The sequence below is a fragment of the Phoenix dactylifera genome, chromosome 14 (assembly GCF_051530095.1).
Source record: "Phoenix dactylifera cultivar Ajwa chromosome 14, Ajwa_hap1_PhDact_Kaust_v1.1, whole genome shotgun sequence".
NCBI classification, from domain to species: Eukaryota; Viridiplantae; Streptophyta; class Magnoliopsida; order Arecales; family Arecaceae; genus Phoenix; species Phoenix dactylifera.
Window position 1 is genome coordinate 10,512,844 of NC_143203.1, and position 13,767 is coordinate 10,526,610.

The 13,767-nt window shown below is 38.7% G+C and overlaps 2 protein-coding genes across 4 annotated transcripts in view; one reads left to right on the plus strand and one right to left on the minus strand.

The window, feature by feature from the left end:
- Positions 1-1,409: 1,409 nt before the first annotated feature.
- On the plus strand, positions 1,410-7,516 carry LOC103697088 (Small nuclear ribonucleoprotein family protein). 3 transcript variants are annotated; one of them, XM_008778869.6, is made up of 2 exons: positions 1,410-1,547; positions 6,894-7,516. In XM_008778869.6, exon 2 carries the CDS (start codon positions 6,923-6,925, stop codon positions 7,301-7,303), a length of 381 nt encoding a protein of 126 aa, XP_008777091.1. In that variant the 5' UTR covers positions 1,410-1,547; positions 6,894-6,922; the 3' UTR covers positions 7,304-7,516. The 3 variants fall into 3 exon arrangements, with proteins under 3 accessions (XP_008777091.1, XP_008777092.1, XP_088566869.1); XM_008778870.6 differs by having other exon boundaries at positions 6,898-7,516; XM_088710743.2 differs by having other exon boundaries at positions 1,411-1,547; positions 6,816-7,516.
- A 1,350-nt stretch (positions 7,517-8,866) lies between these two features.
- LOC103697090 (uncharacterized) overlaps positions 8,867-13,767 on the minus strand; it is a 39,256-nt gene continuing 34,355 nt past the window's right edge. Inside the window, exons 16-19 of the mRNA XM_026801122.4 lie at positions 12,013-12,154; positions 10,467-10,496; positions 10,059-10,129; positions 8,867-9,978 (exon numbers count right to left, since the gene is read on the minus strand). Coding sequence (XP_026656923.3) covers positions 9,294-9,978; positions 10,059-10,129; positions 10,467-10,496; positions 12,013-12,154 — 928 coding nt within the window. The 3' untranslated portion in view covers positions 8,867-9,293. The remainder of the gene's footprint in view (positions 9,979-10,058; positions 10,130-10,466; positions 10,497-12,012; positions 12,155-13,767) is intronic.

Below are 13,767 nucleotides of genomic sequence, written 5' to 3' on the forward strand. Positions count from 1 at the left end.
TTTTTTTTTTTTGAACCTTTACGGGTTCGGGTTATCGACTTCGGGTTTTCGGTTGCAACCCGTTCCGATACCCGTGAGATCTAACACGTGCAAATCACGTGCACTTTTTTTTTTGGATATTTGGACCCGGGTTATCGGGTTGTGGGTAACGGGTTTAGCACGTACCCGTTACTTGACTTTGTCTTCAACCTCCCGACCGATTCAGGAGGGTGAGCCGGTCTCCTCGGCGGCAGCTGCGGAATGGCCGAAGGGGACTGTGACGAAGCTCGTGGCCGCGGCGCTGTGGTCGGCGGCGACAGGCGGCAGCCGATCACGGCGGCGGGTGGACCCTTATTGTGTGCAGTGGCCGGTGGTTGCTACGGCGGGTCCGAGAGACAGGGCCGAAAGAAGGGCGGCGATGCTCCTCTTCTTTTTGGCAACGGGAGTTGCGCGTGGCCCGTGGTCGGGGTACAGCGTAGATCTTGTGCGCCCACCGGAATCCTGGAATCCGGTGCTGCTCCGCCATACACCAAGGTAGAGCTTCTGTGGGACATCGTTCTCCAGCAGAAATCAGTGGTGCGGCGGCGTTGTGAGGTGGTTCGGGGAATGGGTCTCGACGCCGAGAAGGAAACATAGGGGAGGGAGAGAGCACAGCGACGGGGAAGGGCAAATCACGCAGGGGATGTTCCTTTTTTTTTTTGGGTCTTGGTGTTCCTTCCAGTGAGGTCTGAAAAGAGAGGCACGGGAAGGGGTCTTTTTCCGACCCACGGCAGCCCAGAAAAGAGAACGATTTTGGCACAGGGGCAAAACCAGAAGCTCTGATACCAAGTTGATGCCGGACCGGGAGAGAGAAGGCGGTAGCGGTGACAGATCAATCAATCTTGGATGACTGTTGTCGCTACAAATCAGGAGACAGAGGAAGGAGAAGAAGAAAGAGGGAGAAGGAGAAGGAGGAAGAGAGAAGAGGGAGACGTGGGGGAAAAAATTCTTAATCCTTCATTAACCCTAATCATCATAAAAATCCGCTATAAATAAGCCCAAATAAGAACAATTAAAATAAAACCCCTTACACAAAATAATTCCCAATAAGCCCAAAATACATAAATAAAGTCCAACAATAATAAAATTGTAAACAAACCCAGAAATAAAAGAAAATAAAATGCAAATAAAATATGGAACTAAATAGAAGGATGATCAGCTCTGATGTCCCCATCACAAACACTGTTTAACAAAAAAATCCTTGGTACCTAAAACTATTTACGTACAATTCTGAAAATAATTTTTTTTACAACGCATGGCTTTCAGTCGTCTTCTTTTTTTTTATTGGGTTTTTTTCCCTCTAGGCGCAGGCACGCAGCCAAAGCCGGTTCATCCCAGGAACCGGTTCTCGGAGATTTTTTTCGGACCCAACTTAAATCCCTGCCACATCGAGCACCATTTCTCGTTCCGAACGGACCTAGGGCAAGAAGGAGCGCTCCTCTTTTGCTACCTCTCCGCTCTCCGGTCTTCTCGAACCGTGGTCGACGGTGGCCGGCGAGTCTTGATGGGGGCTGGCGAGGCCAATTGAGGTAACTCTCTCTCTCTCTCTCTCTCTCTCTCTCTCTCTCTCTCTCTCTCTCTCTTTCTCGCCCCCCTCTCCGTTTCTTCTTCTTCTTCTTCTTCTTCCCCTTTTCTGATGCTGTTAAACCCCGAGGGATACGTTTTGAGAGAGGCAAAGATTCCTCTCGCAGAGCGTGCATTTCTTACAGTTTTTTTCTTTTTTATGTTAAAGCTATTTGGATTGTTCTGTTCAAATGTTTGGATTTAGGTAAAGTATTTAGTTGTACTTTCACTATGCTTCAAGTGTTCATTGTAACTTATCTTTGTTAGAATTGTGTTCTTATAATTATTTTTCTCTGTTTGTTATTTTATGCTCTCATTTTATATTTTCCTGATCGTAGTAATTAATGAAAGAGGAAGCTTCATGACTTAGGTTTATATTAGTAAAAGAGAGTAGTTTATGTTGCTTTGCTTTATGTTGTAGTCAGAGAGGAAACGGTCAACAGTTATTTCTCTATTTATTATCTCAAATTGTTCTTATTCTCTGTTATCTTCTGTTAGGAATATGCGTTGTGTACCCCTTGGCGTAACCCGACCCAGTTTTTTGAGACCCAGTTGTGGTAAAATTAGCAATAGAGCCCTTCATAAACCACCCACCCCATGTATAGTGCGCAAAAGCCTGGTTTTGCACTTATTCCAGTTACGCAATGGGGTACGCCAAGCAGTGCTTGTTTTATTATGCTTTAGAAAGAGGAAATTTGCTTTGTTCCCATTATCTTAAATTGAAGAAGTACTACTAGTGTTACTACTATTGCATATAGTAGCATGCTCTTACTAAGGAATGTGTGCTTTACCATTTGAGCTAAGACAACAAGATATTTCATTTTGTAAATTCTGTATAAATAATAAAATTGTGATAAGTGCATAAATTCATTTTTTGTGTCTGAATGGTGTGATATCGGTCATAACATCCTGTTATGACAGTTTTTGAATCCATGTTAGTACGTAGGCATATAATGAATCCATGATGTTTGAACATAAAAAAAATAAAACAAACGCACAAAATGCATCCACTAAGGCACACCAATTGCATTATGTCTTGTGCCTAGGCTTCAAGAAACCTTGGCACCTCGGTGCGCCTTCAGCCTTTAATAATTTTGAGTTTTTTACAATCAATTAAATAAACAAGTTAGTTTCTCCAAATTATCTTTTTTTAAAACAATAGGTTATTATGTACATAGTTCTAGTGGTTGATAGGTTCTATGACTAAACAAATCTAACGAATCCTAGTAAGTTCTCCCAATTTTAGTTTTCAGCATATCATAGTGAATAAGGGTGAAAATAAAAAGGGAACCATTGTCTTAGCAGCTAAAATATCTAGGAAATTGTTGGGAATATCATAACTAAAACCATATAATTGGTGGTTACTGATTTAAATAATATTATTCATTAAGCTGTCTACTACTATAATCTATTCGTTTTATCATATAATCATAGATGCTTTATTTAACAGCAACAACATGCCTTTTGTAATATAACCTTATTGACAAAGCCATGTTTTACTCTCTTCTTATTCATTTATATGCCATTATGAAATTATCAATGATAGATTTATCTTAAAAAATATATATTGCTCATCATTGATAACTAACTCAATCTTTCTTCAAGAGCTTATTTTACCAACACATTGGTGATAATTTTGTAGGTTCAATTTTATTTTTTTTGGCTGGAAGGGAGGAAAGACCCACTGACTTCATGAAAAAATTAATAAAAGATACAAGATCACCAAAGGAAAAGGGGAGGGGGGAAGAGAGAGTGATATTGGGGGATGGCAAGTGAGAGAGAGAAACAAGGAGAGTGAGGCAATTTCCTTTTAGACCTTAAGGAAACTAGATTTCCTCTTGCTACAACAAAGTGTGGCTTGCTCTTTAAAATGTTAAGTGCAACCTCCCAAAATGATCTTAGGTGGGGCTTCTACAAGAAGATTGTGGAATTCCACTTCCTTCATAGTCTCCAACAAGTTACTAAAGGGGTTAATTCCATGTAGTTTGCCATGAAGCTAGCACCCTTTTCTTTCTCCATAGCATCGTAAGAAGCAATGGTGGCAGCTCAACTGTTAGCCTTCAAGGAAAACTTTGAGTTGTAGCCAAGTACTTCTGGTGAAGGAGCAGTTCATAAGGATTTGTTTTGTAGATACTACGAGAGTCACAAGGATAGGCCAAGCTATCCAACCACCCTTTATTGGCCAAGACTCTGCTTGTCTCAATGTGATATTTAAAAGCCAGCCATATAAAAATAATGAATTTCTCAACAGCAATCGACTTCCACAGGTTAAATGTAAGGGGCAGAGGAGCCCTCTTTTGTTGAACAAACTATAGAATGACATGACTAAGTACACTTAGGAAGAGTCAAGTTTCCATCTGAATCCATCAGATTTATGACTTACCTGATGTGGGTGCATCAAATGGGTCCATTCAAAGTCTTTAGTTTTGTGTTTTGGTCACCTCACCTGAACTTTCCAAAGACTTGCTCTCTTGCTGCATTAATAAGCCGCCGAGATCTCAAGCTTCGAACAAGAAAGCTAGGAGAGTAACGAGGAGGCAAAGGGGATATCAGCTCACTAGGTATCCTTCCAAACTTTGAAGTGGGAGCCGCTACCGAAGGAGAAAGACAATACCTAAAGGACTTGATGTTTTTGCAAATGTCCCACTAGATTGGAGGAGAATCCAAGGGACTACAACATTGACCCTAAACCCATGCCACGTCCATTATCCTCCCAAAATTGGCCAATGCCATGTGTCATTAACATCATGGAAGTATCCCCAACACTATTGACAAGGTCCTATTCATATCTTCAAGATTCTTGATTTCTAAACCCCCCTTCAGTTTAGCTTTGTTGATAGTCGTTCAATTGACCACGCACAAAAAGCGACTAACAAAAGGAGTGCCCTTCCAGAAGAAGGCTCTCCTTGTTTTATCAATGTTATCAATCATGCAAATGGAAGTTTGGAAATAGATATTCACATCAGAAGGTTAGAAAGGAGAAAGTTAACTATCTTGATGTTGCCACTTAAACTTCCCTTTCCAACTAGTTAGTCTCTTATCCATCACCGCCAACCAGTGCCACTGTCTTTCTTTTGGGGTAAGTTTGAAAAAGTGGCAGCCCTCAATGCTTGACAGGAAGGGAGGCTAGTTTACAGTTTGTGATGTTAGCCAGACAATCCATAGAAGATTAATCAAGGAGTAAGCGATCCGAAAAAATTTGGAGATCAATCGTCAACTCATAGATGATATCAAAACAATAAAGTTGAACTTTGGAAAACCTAGGTGAGACTCATCAGCTTTGAAGAAAAGAAGAATGTCATCAACATATTGAAGTTTTGTCAAGCCACTCATCTGTTTTAAGACTTCCAGCCCCTTGATTAACCCCTCATCATCGCCAAGAAGGTTGAATAAACTAGCCAAGAGATCAACTGACGATTAAAAAGGAAAGGGGAAGGGGTCCTTGTGCCTCAAGCCACGATGGCATTCAGTTCAATTCCTGGGATCTCCCTAGACCAAATTTGCTTTCTTCTATGAGCTAATAATATTTTTGATCCAACTAACCCAGGGAGAAGAGAATCCATGTTTGGTAAGAAGCTCCAAGAGGAGTCTCAACTTAAGAAATCAAAGGTTTTTCCATAGTCAAGCTTGCAAAGATTACCATCTTTATGAAGTCTTTCACAGTGGCTGATGATGTCCTGGGTGCTGAGAAAACTAACCAAGATGAATTTACTCTTAGTGCAAGCCAACAGGGCTGGATGAAGGCACATGGATAAGAGGGGCTAATAGATTGGCAAGACATGGAGGTTACCTTAACAACATTTTAGAATAGACTTGGAGACTTGAAGTCCTGGAGAATTTGGTCCCTCTCATGAATCAACACAATATAAGCACAATTAAGTTTGAAAAGTTGAGTTGCTTATCAAAAAAATTGTTGAATTACAAGAATTGTGCTTTGACAAGCTCCTAGCATCTCTAAAAGAAGAAAACACAAGAAAATCATCAAGCTTGGGGGCCTAATCAGTTTCTAGGGAAAAGGCCATAGCCTTAATTTCATTTTTAGAGAAAGGAGCATAATTAAGAAGGCTTATCGGGTGAGGTTCAAAAGCTCAATCAATTGACTTTGATTGAAGAAGCACAAGGAGAAAAGAGATCTTTAGAGAAGGCAAAACGTTTTAGATATGGAGCTATGGGGTTTAACTGAGGGCTGACTGAATTTGAACCCAATTAGATGCAATTAGACAAGGATCTGGAAAGTGTTTTAGAAAGCCAAAGGGAAGTAGTCTTCAAAATTAAAGGATATCAAGAAATGCTCAAGCTCAGCTATTGAGAGCGAGTCTCTCTAGTTGCTCCAGGTCTGCTTATCAATTCTAGCTCCACCGAGATAATGATTTTTTATAAACTTAAAGATTATGCCTGATATTTTGTGTGCATGAACAATGTGTGTTCTTTGTTTTTTTTTATCCCCAGTGATATTGGTATGTATTATCAAACTTTTGTGCGGTATGCATGTTCCATATGACACCAATTCCTTACCAGCATGGGACTATTTGTACATACAATACCTTACACAGTATAATCTCATACCTCAATCATTAAATTATTCCCTCAAGGTTCCCTTAAGGTTGTCCTTCAATTTCCCAGATGTGATTTTCTTTATCTTCTGGATCCCTTAAATATGTCAGATTCTTAATTGTTTAACATATCATAGAAAATGCCCCCATACTCATGGTTTCTCCAGCCTGGCTCATTTTCTTGCGTTCAGTAAGTTCCTTGGGTTGCCCTCCCTTCATGCCCTATGCCACAGAGACCCGTTTTGTGGCACCAGTGATCTGGTTCCAGATTTTCTTGGTAATACTGTCTGTCAGATAAGTCATATAAATCAATCAGTTAGACGAAAATTGGAATGAAATTCTGTTGCTGCAAATTTGAATATCTTCATTTCATTTTGTGAATAACTAGTAGAAATTAAGTTCCAGATCTAAAGCATAAGCGTCCTTCTCACAAATGGTCACACAACGCCCTATGTTACATGGACTTGGATTTGTGTGCTTGGTGTGGGTGTACGTTTAAGCATCAGATCCTTTTAATATTTTAGAATATCTTCGCGCAGAGCCATGTTCCAGTGCCATACCAATCCCTGTGTTCATGTCAAGTGCGATACTGTAGGTCAAATCAAGGGGTCATAGGTGTTCCTTTGTGATCTCTTGCTCTAGTGACTGATATGGTGATAGCTCAATAATGTTATTTAGCAGGGATAAAATGGTATTTTTATCAAAACAAACAAAATTAGGGCTCTCGGTAATTTGGACTGTTGCCTGCTTTTATTGAAGGAAGAACATTTTAAGAAAACCAACGATCCATGCACATGGAGACAGCATCAGCATCAGCCTCAACTCCTCAAAATGCACAAGATCCCCACCCTGACTCACCATTGGTTTCAGAGGGCTCCAGCGGCAATAGCTCACCACTTGTAGCACAGCTAAGGAAGATGCTCTTTCGGCGGATGCTTATAGGGGTCAACGACGGCCGATTCTTCCTGGGTTTGTTCCACTGTATTGACAAACAAGGCAATATCATCCTCCAGGATGCTGTGGAGTATCGCAGCACTCGCCGATCCTTGCCATCTCCAATGGAACAACGATCCCTTGGACTCATCTTGATCCCCTCTTCCTGCCGATCCTCGTGTCACGTTGACTGCTCTATAGAGGAGCACATGTCTCTCTTATCGCTTAGTAAATGAAGCAGAGCTGATATTTGTTGTTCCTTGTCAAATTAGTAATGATCGTTCTTGTGGTTCATGAGATTACTAGAATAGCTTTATATGCAGTCTGTTGGGCTATGATACTTTTTGGTATCCGGGCAAAGCTTGGCATCAAATAATTTTGTATCAATATTCATTTTGGTAGTTGAAAGAGAGATTTAATAATATGCTTTAAGTTCCATTTAAATATAAGTTTTTTTGCCAGATTTGACACGGACGACGGACGGAGGGGTAACCATGTATTGAATTTAATCCGATAGATCTTGTAGGATTAGTCCCCTTGTTGGCATCTAATCGCCATGGGTAACAATGTATTCATGCTTTTGTGATGGACATAAGCTTCTGGTTACTTTCATATGTTGCATGGAGCCAGTATGTGACTCGATAGTCTATTTCAGAGTTTCAAATCAATTTACTTAGCTGCAATACAGTGTTTGAGGAACTGCGAAGATAGAAATAGCTACATCTTTCGCAGCAGCACTGGATCAGCTGTAGTTCTAATTTACCTCTCAAGTTATGTTCAAATCGTAATTTATGTTGATAAGCCTCGCTAATCATTAAACAACCTAGAGGCGTTTAAGAGAGATTGTCCACCGCCAGGTTGAGAGAGGTCAGCAGCCACAGGCTGTCCATACCTTTAGTGCCGCCTGCTCCACAAACTTTGTCAACCACCCATACTGGTTGACCTCCAGGGAACCTGGAACTCTTTTTAACGTTTTGTTTGGATTCAGGTTGAAACCATACCGGACACTGGCAGTTGGCCTCCATGCCGACAATGTTACCATTTTGTGCAGGGAGTAAAAAGATCGTTGAAAAGATGCCGTTAGAATTCCACAGAACGGCTAGGGATAGATGTAGCTCAGACTTTGCAAGCTTAACATCAAACCATACCAAAACAAATAATCACCGCATTTTATGGAGCCCGTTATTATCTTCAAAACATGTTTCTCCATGTTGGGCCACATCGAAACAGGCCAGCTTAACCGAACCAAAATAAATTGCTGAAAAGACGGAACAAGGTGGGTCATTTTAATTTGGAAAGGCGAGAGTTGATAACGATACAAAGGGGTGTTTGCGTCTATTATTTTGCCACTCTCCAAACAGAAACAAAATTCCATCAAAAATAACAAGCGAAACATCAATCAGGACCTCTTGCCCCACTACTCCATTTGGACTTAAACCTGAGGGTTCATCTACAAATCCGGATTAAAAAGAAAAAGAAAACAGGGTGTACCAATGTTGTAATAAAGTACAAAAGTAACCAGATATCCTCTTAAACTGTACAAAATTAAAATAACAAGCCACAAAATAAATTAGTATCTTCCAAAACGTAGTTGGGCCCGCAATACGACCAGCAGCAATTCTAGAATTTAAACCCTTTAAAGTGCAATGCAATCGGGCACCGTGCGGAGTAACAGGAACTAAATGGTTTTTAACAGACAAAATAATTCAAATGCAAAATAATGAATATAATACTAACACCAGAAACCAAAATTGTTTTGTCCGAACTTGAGGAAAAGGAAACAATAACAAATGCCTACCTTAGAGAAATCAAGAATCACTGTCTATATCAATAACTGAACAGGCAATTAACCATTTATGCATCACATTTGAAGCAGAGACTACAGAAACAGCAAAATAAGACTTAAACTACCTGCCAACGTCTGCCAACGTGATTGGCACCAATCAATTTCAAAAATTGGAAAGAAATTAAAATATAGAAGAAGCTTCAGGAGATCTTGCTAATACTTTCCGAGGTTAGAGAGGGCTGTCATTTTGTACAGTGTTAGTAATGATGAATGCCAAATTAGTATATCAGCCCTTATACAACAAGCCCTCTCCAAAGATGTACAAGGCTCTAGTGTTACAGCGAGCAACCTTTAGGCCATCATCCTCCGACAAGGCCATCGAATGCCACATTGGTCAAGATCTCAAGCTGAATAGCGGATGGCAGATGCCCAGCTAAATTTCAGTTCGCCGCATTCTCAACAGCCATTTTTTCATGTTCTGCATCCTCAACTGCATCTTCCCTGGTCGATAACTCTGAACTAATATCACCATTTACAGGTTTAGATGATTCAGATGAATTGGCACATAGATCACCATTCCCAGATTCTGGCGAATTTTTAGCAACCACACAAGTTGACCCAGGTGATCCATCTGCATCATCACCATGCCTTTCTATTTCTGCATCCCCTGATGATGACAAACATTTGCCTACATCTGAGGTTACCTCATTAACCGAATGTTCGTCTTCACCTTGTTCAAGTCCACCATTTAGACCACCTGAAGTTCGATTGATATCAGGCAGGTCACCTGACTCGGAAGTCTCTCTCCATTCAACCCACCCCGGTGGCTTCTCACCTTCATTTATGCTCGACTGTCCAGAGTCTTCTTTGGACTCCTTGACAGGACCATTTGCCAAAACCACGCTTTCAGGTTCCCCTGGAGTGGCACTTAACTCAGACACTTGTAAAGATGTTTTGTTGTCAATCAGATCATTAATTTCAGCAACAACAACCTCATCAGCCTCATCTATATTGGATGCTGTCTCATCTGAATTAGGGGATGGTGAAGCAAGGGAACCAGTTGAACGATCATGAACGGCTTTGTCGTCTTCAAAAGCAAACCAGTTTGAGTTTGTGAAGAGTGAACTGGTGCCACACATTGTTTTGGTCAGCCTGGTGATCAGCTGTATAATTATATCAAAGTCACACATTAGAGAAGGAATTACCTATCCTGATCATCCCCTAGACGAAGAGATGAAATAACCACCTCTGCAGATTCATCATCAAAATAAACATCCTGCGAACATCATTTGTCAGTATCTTAGTTATTTTCTCTACAATACAAAAAGAAACATTTAATGGAAGATGCAGATGCAAAGTTAAATCTTATTGGCAAGTCTTTTGTGTTGTCTAACAAGCTGGCATAGATAATACACAACAAGACTGAAATGCTCATGCAATTAGAAAACCAATAGAATAATTCATTCATAAAAATAAAATTTTTGTCAACGTTCTATATCAGACAACCCAAAAGTCGTAACCAAGACACGTCATTTGACCAAATCGATTACTGGATGAACTTTCAACAGCAAATCACAAAGCAAAATGCAAGGGAATAACAGCCTTGACCATACCTCATCATCTCGTTCAAGTGAGCCTTGCGCCTGCATCCATTAACCATGACACTAATTATTTTTTTGGGTACGAACAACAAAATACAAAAATAGTTCAGCCAATGAATTGAACATAAATGAATGATTTGACTAGACTTAAATTGGTGTCTGAAAAAACTTTAGACTTAATTCAGGATGATAACAGGGAGACAGATTCTAAAAGGAGCCAATATAAAGATTGTAGCAACAGAATCAGTATCCAACTCCAAGAAAATACCAACTGGATTTGCAAACTTCAATAGTACCAAGCATATAAGGTACCTAAAAAATTAAAAAGAACAAGTGCCTTATTTTAATAGGCAAAAGAATCAACTTCACAGGAAACTGTTAAATGGGGACACCTATGTCGTAGAAATTCTACATGCGCAAATCAAGAGAGGTGTAAAGATCATCCATAACCCCCCCCCCCCCCCCCCCCCCCCAAACAACAACCCTTACAGTGTGCATGCCTCAAGAAAATGTGTTCAAGTACATAATCTTTCCAAAAGAATCTAAAAAAACAACTAAATGGGTAATATCAACAGCACATCAAGTAAATATTTTCTAACAAATAAAATCCATGGAAAAAATTAGCAAAGCCTCACAAGAAATAATGGAAGATTTATATAACAAATGTATTTGCACAATTCAGGAATAGCTAAGGAGTAGTTGTGAGTACAAAGTATGCAAGAAACCTTGATTTTCAACCTCATTTACTATTTGGAAAAAATTCGGTCCTCATGAACAAAATTGCCAGACAAGAAAAAGAGCATCTACTAGGTCACTAGGAAGACCTGCAATACCATGTTGACATTACATACTGCATACTAGAACAAGTTCTATTTTAGGCTCATACTGATTGCCATTTTGAATTTCAAACATCACATCCAATGCATTCACTAAATGCAAGCATAAAAGAATGAACCTGACCTTAATTTACAAAGTGAAATAATGCAAAAGGGCTAAAATTACAGGTAAGAACTACCAAAGTTATGACAAGGTAGCTTTTCCGAGCCACTTACATAAAAGATTTTCTAAATCAAAAAAAGGACAATACCCTAAAATAATATCTTTCAAGGAAACAGAATTATTTTAGAAGTTTCATAGGAGAATCTGTCACTGATGCTTTTGCAGCAGATCAGAAAAAAGAAGCTATCATTTGTATGCTCCAACTGCCAAAAGTTAAGTCCCTTGACCATTGTTCTAAGAAGCAAGCAATGATGATTAGCATTCCCTTAAGTTACTGTTAACTTTCAGTTTCCAGTGCAAAGGATCAAGATTTCACACTAATCCCATCCCATGTCAAATTAATGTTTAAAAGGCGACTGTTGACAAAAAAATCTTTACTGACTCTTGAAGCATAACACTAGTTCAAGCAAAATTTAGGGACACAAAATCTAAGCAAAAGCACTGCCTCTGATGATTCACATAGTTACCAATTTAAATTCAATTGATTTCAATATGAAAAATAACGGCAGACAGAGTGCAGGAGAGTGAAAGTCATTTGTCAAAGCATCCAGGTGTTTACCTCTTCAATATCATCATTACTGTAGATCCCATATCTAAATGCCTGACTTAAGTTACTTGCCAATGCTGCCACATCATAGTCCCTATCTCGGAAGTCTTCATCATCACTATCCCTACCTCGGTCCTGTAGTGATGTCGGACGCCTGCAACAAATGATGAAAAGAGCAACGCTAGCTTCACAAAGTATCAAAATAGAATTTATATACAGGGGCGTTGATGTAGCAGTTGACACAATAACCTATAGTAAAACAAGCCAAACTAGTAAGCAGAACAGAGAGCACCAAGCATACAGGAAAATCATGCCACCAAGGCAGATATCTAAATGCATGATTTATGCCTAGAGGTCAGCATACCTTCAATTAGCACTTGAATGCCTTTCTAACGCTCATCCAAACAAGCATGGTTCAAGGAAGTTATGTTTTCTGATGCATACTTTCAGCTTGGAGAATTTTAAGCTAGATATACATCCCCATTGAATAGGACTTGAATTGGTTTTGCTGAGATAGCAAATGGGCACTTGCTCTCCCCTATTGATTCTGCTGCCAATAGGCTAAGTTTAATCTGCTAGCTCTGCCTTTTGAAAAAGAAGACAAGAAACAGATTGATGGATGGAAAACTACACTAATGAAAGGAGCCAGCCTAGCTCTTGCTGAAGGAAATAGGAGAAGGTGCGGGTAAGCCACACATTCATACGTGTGTGCATGTCTATCACATCTATATTTATGCATGCACATATGTATTGCTTTGGCCTTGGAACTGTTAAAAGAATCTTGTACTGCACATTTGTTGCATTCCAAATATACAATTTGCTATTTCATATACTTAATTTCTTGACATCAGTGCTAATTTATAAAATCTTATGTATCATACACTGGTAAGCCTGAACTTTGTTCAAGTCATATGGTGCAAGCATAGGAACAAATCAACTAAAATAAAAATCAGCTTATTCAAGTGTAAATTGTTTATAGAATCAATTGGTTTACAGCTTATGAATACAAGTATCTTTTAAATTCTATTGCACATTTTTGTAGTTTTTAAAGATATAGAACATGATATAGGCAACCATGCACTACATACAAAAAGACCTAACAAGAATAGCCATAAAAGAAGTTTGCTTAAATAATTATCGACAAAAGGTATAAATATAAAAAAATATAGTTTTACCATAGTGTTGAGTTCATTTAGGATCATAGTTTGAGTAGTTTCACACTATTTTAAAGCTTAATGCATTAAATATGTTATACTTTTCACTAATTTTTACAATCATCTACATGTTTTCTCATTTTTATAATTTTTCTACACTTTTCTATTTTATTTGTAATTTGTCCATATTAACTTTTCCCTAAGCATATTTCGCTTTATTTTATTTTAATAACTCATATAATCAAGAGAAAAAATATTTGAGCATATTTAATTATAATCCATTTCAACAATCTATTTAAGCAAGAAAAGTTCCATCCGAATAAAATCCCATTTTATTTCACTATTTCATTGATCTATCATTTTATTCTAAAAGAAGAGAAAGGAAAACTCATTTAGAGAGGAAAAGAATGAAAGGAGCACACATTCTAGTAAGTAAAAACAAACATCAAGAATGAATCTTGCCCATTATAATAACAAAGCTTAGACAAAAATAATAAAAATTAGATCATTAGAACCTTAGATAAATGTGATAGTAATAATATTAACAAGTTTTAGATAACATTAGAAATATTGAACAAATATACCTATTTAAAAAGATAAAAAATGATAGTTT

Coding starts and splice junctions, on each gene's coding strand:
- LOC103697088 (XM_008778869.6), top strand. CDS start 6,923: ATGCACATGGAGACAGCATCAGCATCAGCCTCAACTCCTCAAAATGCA.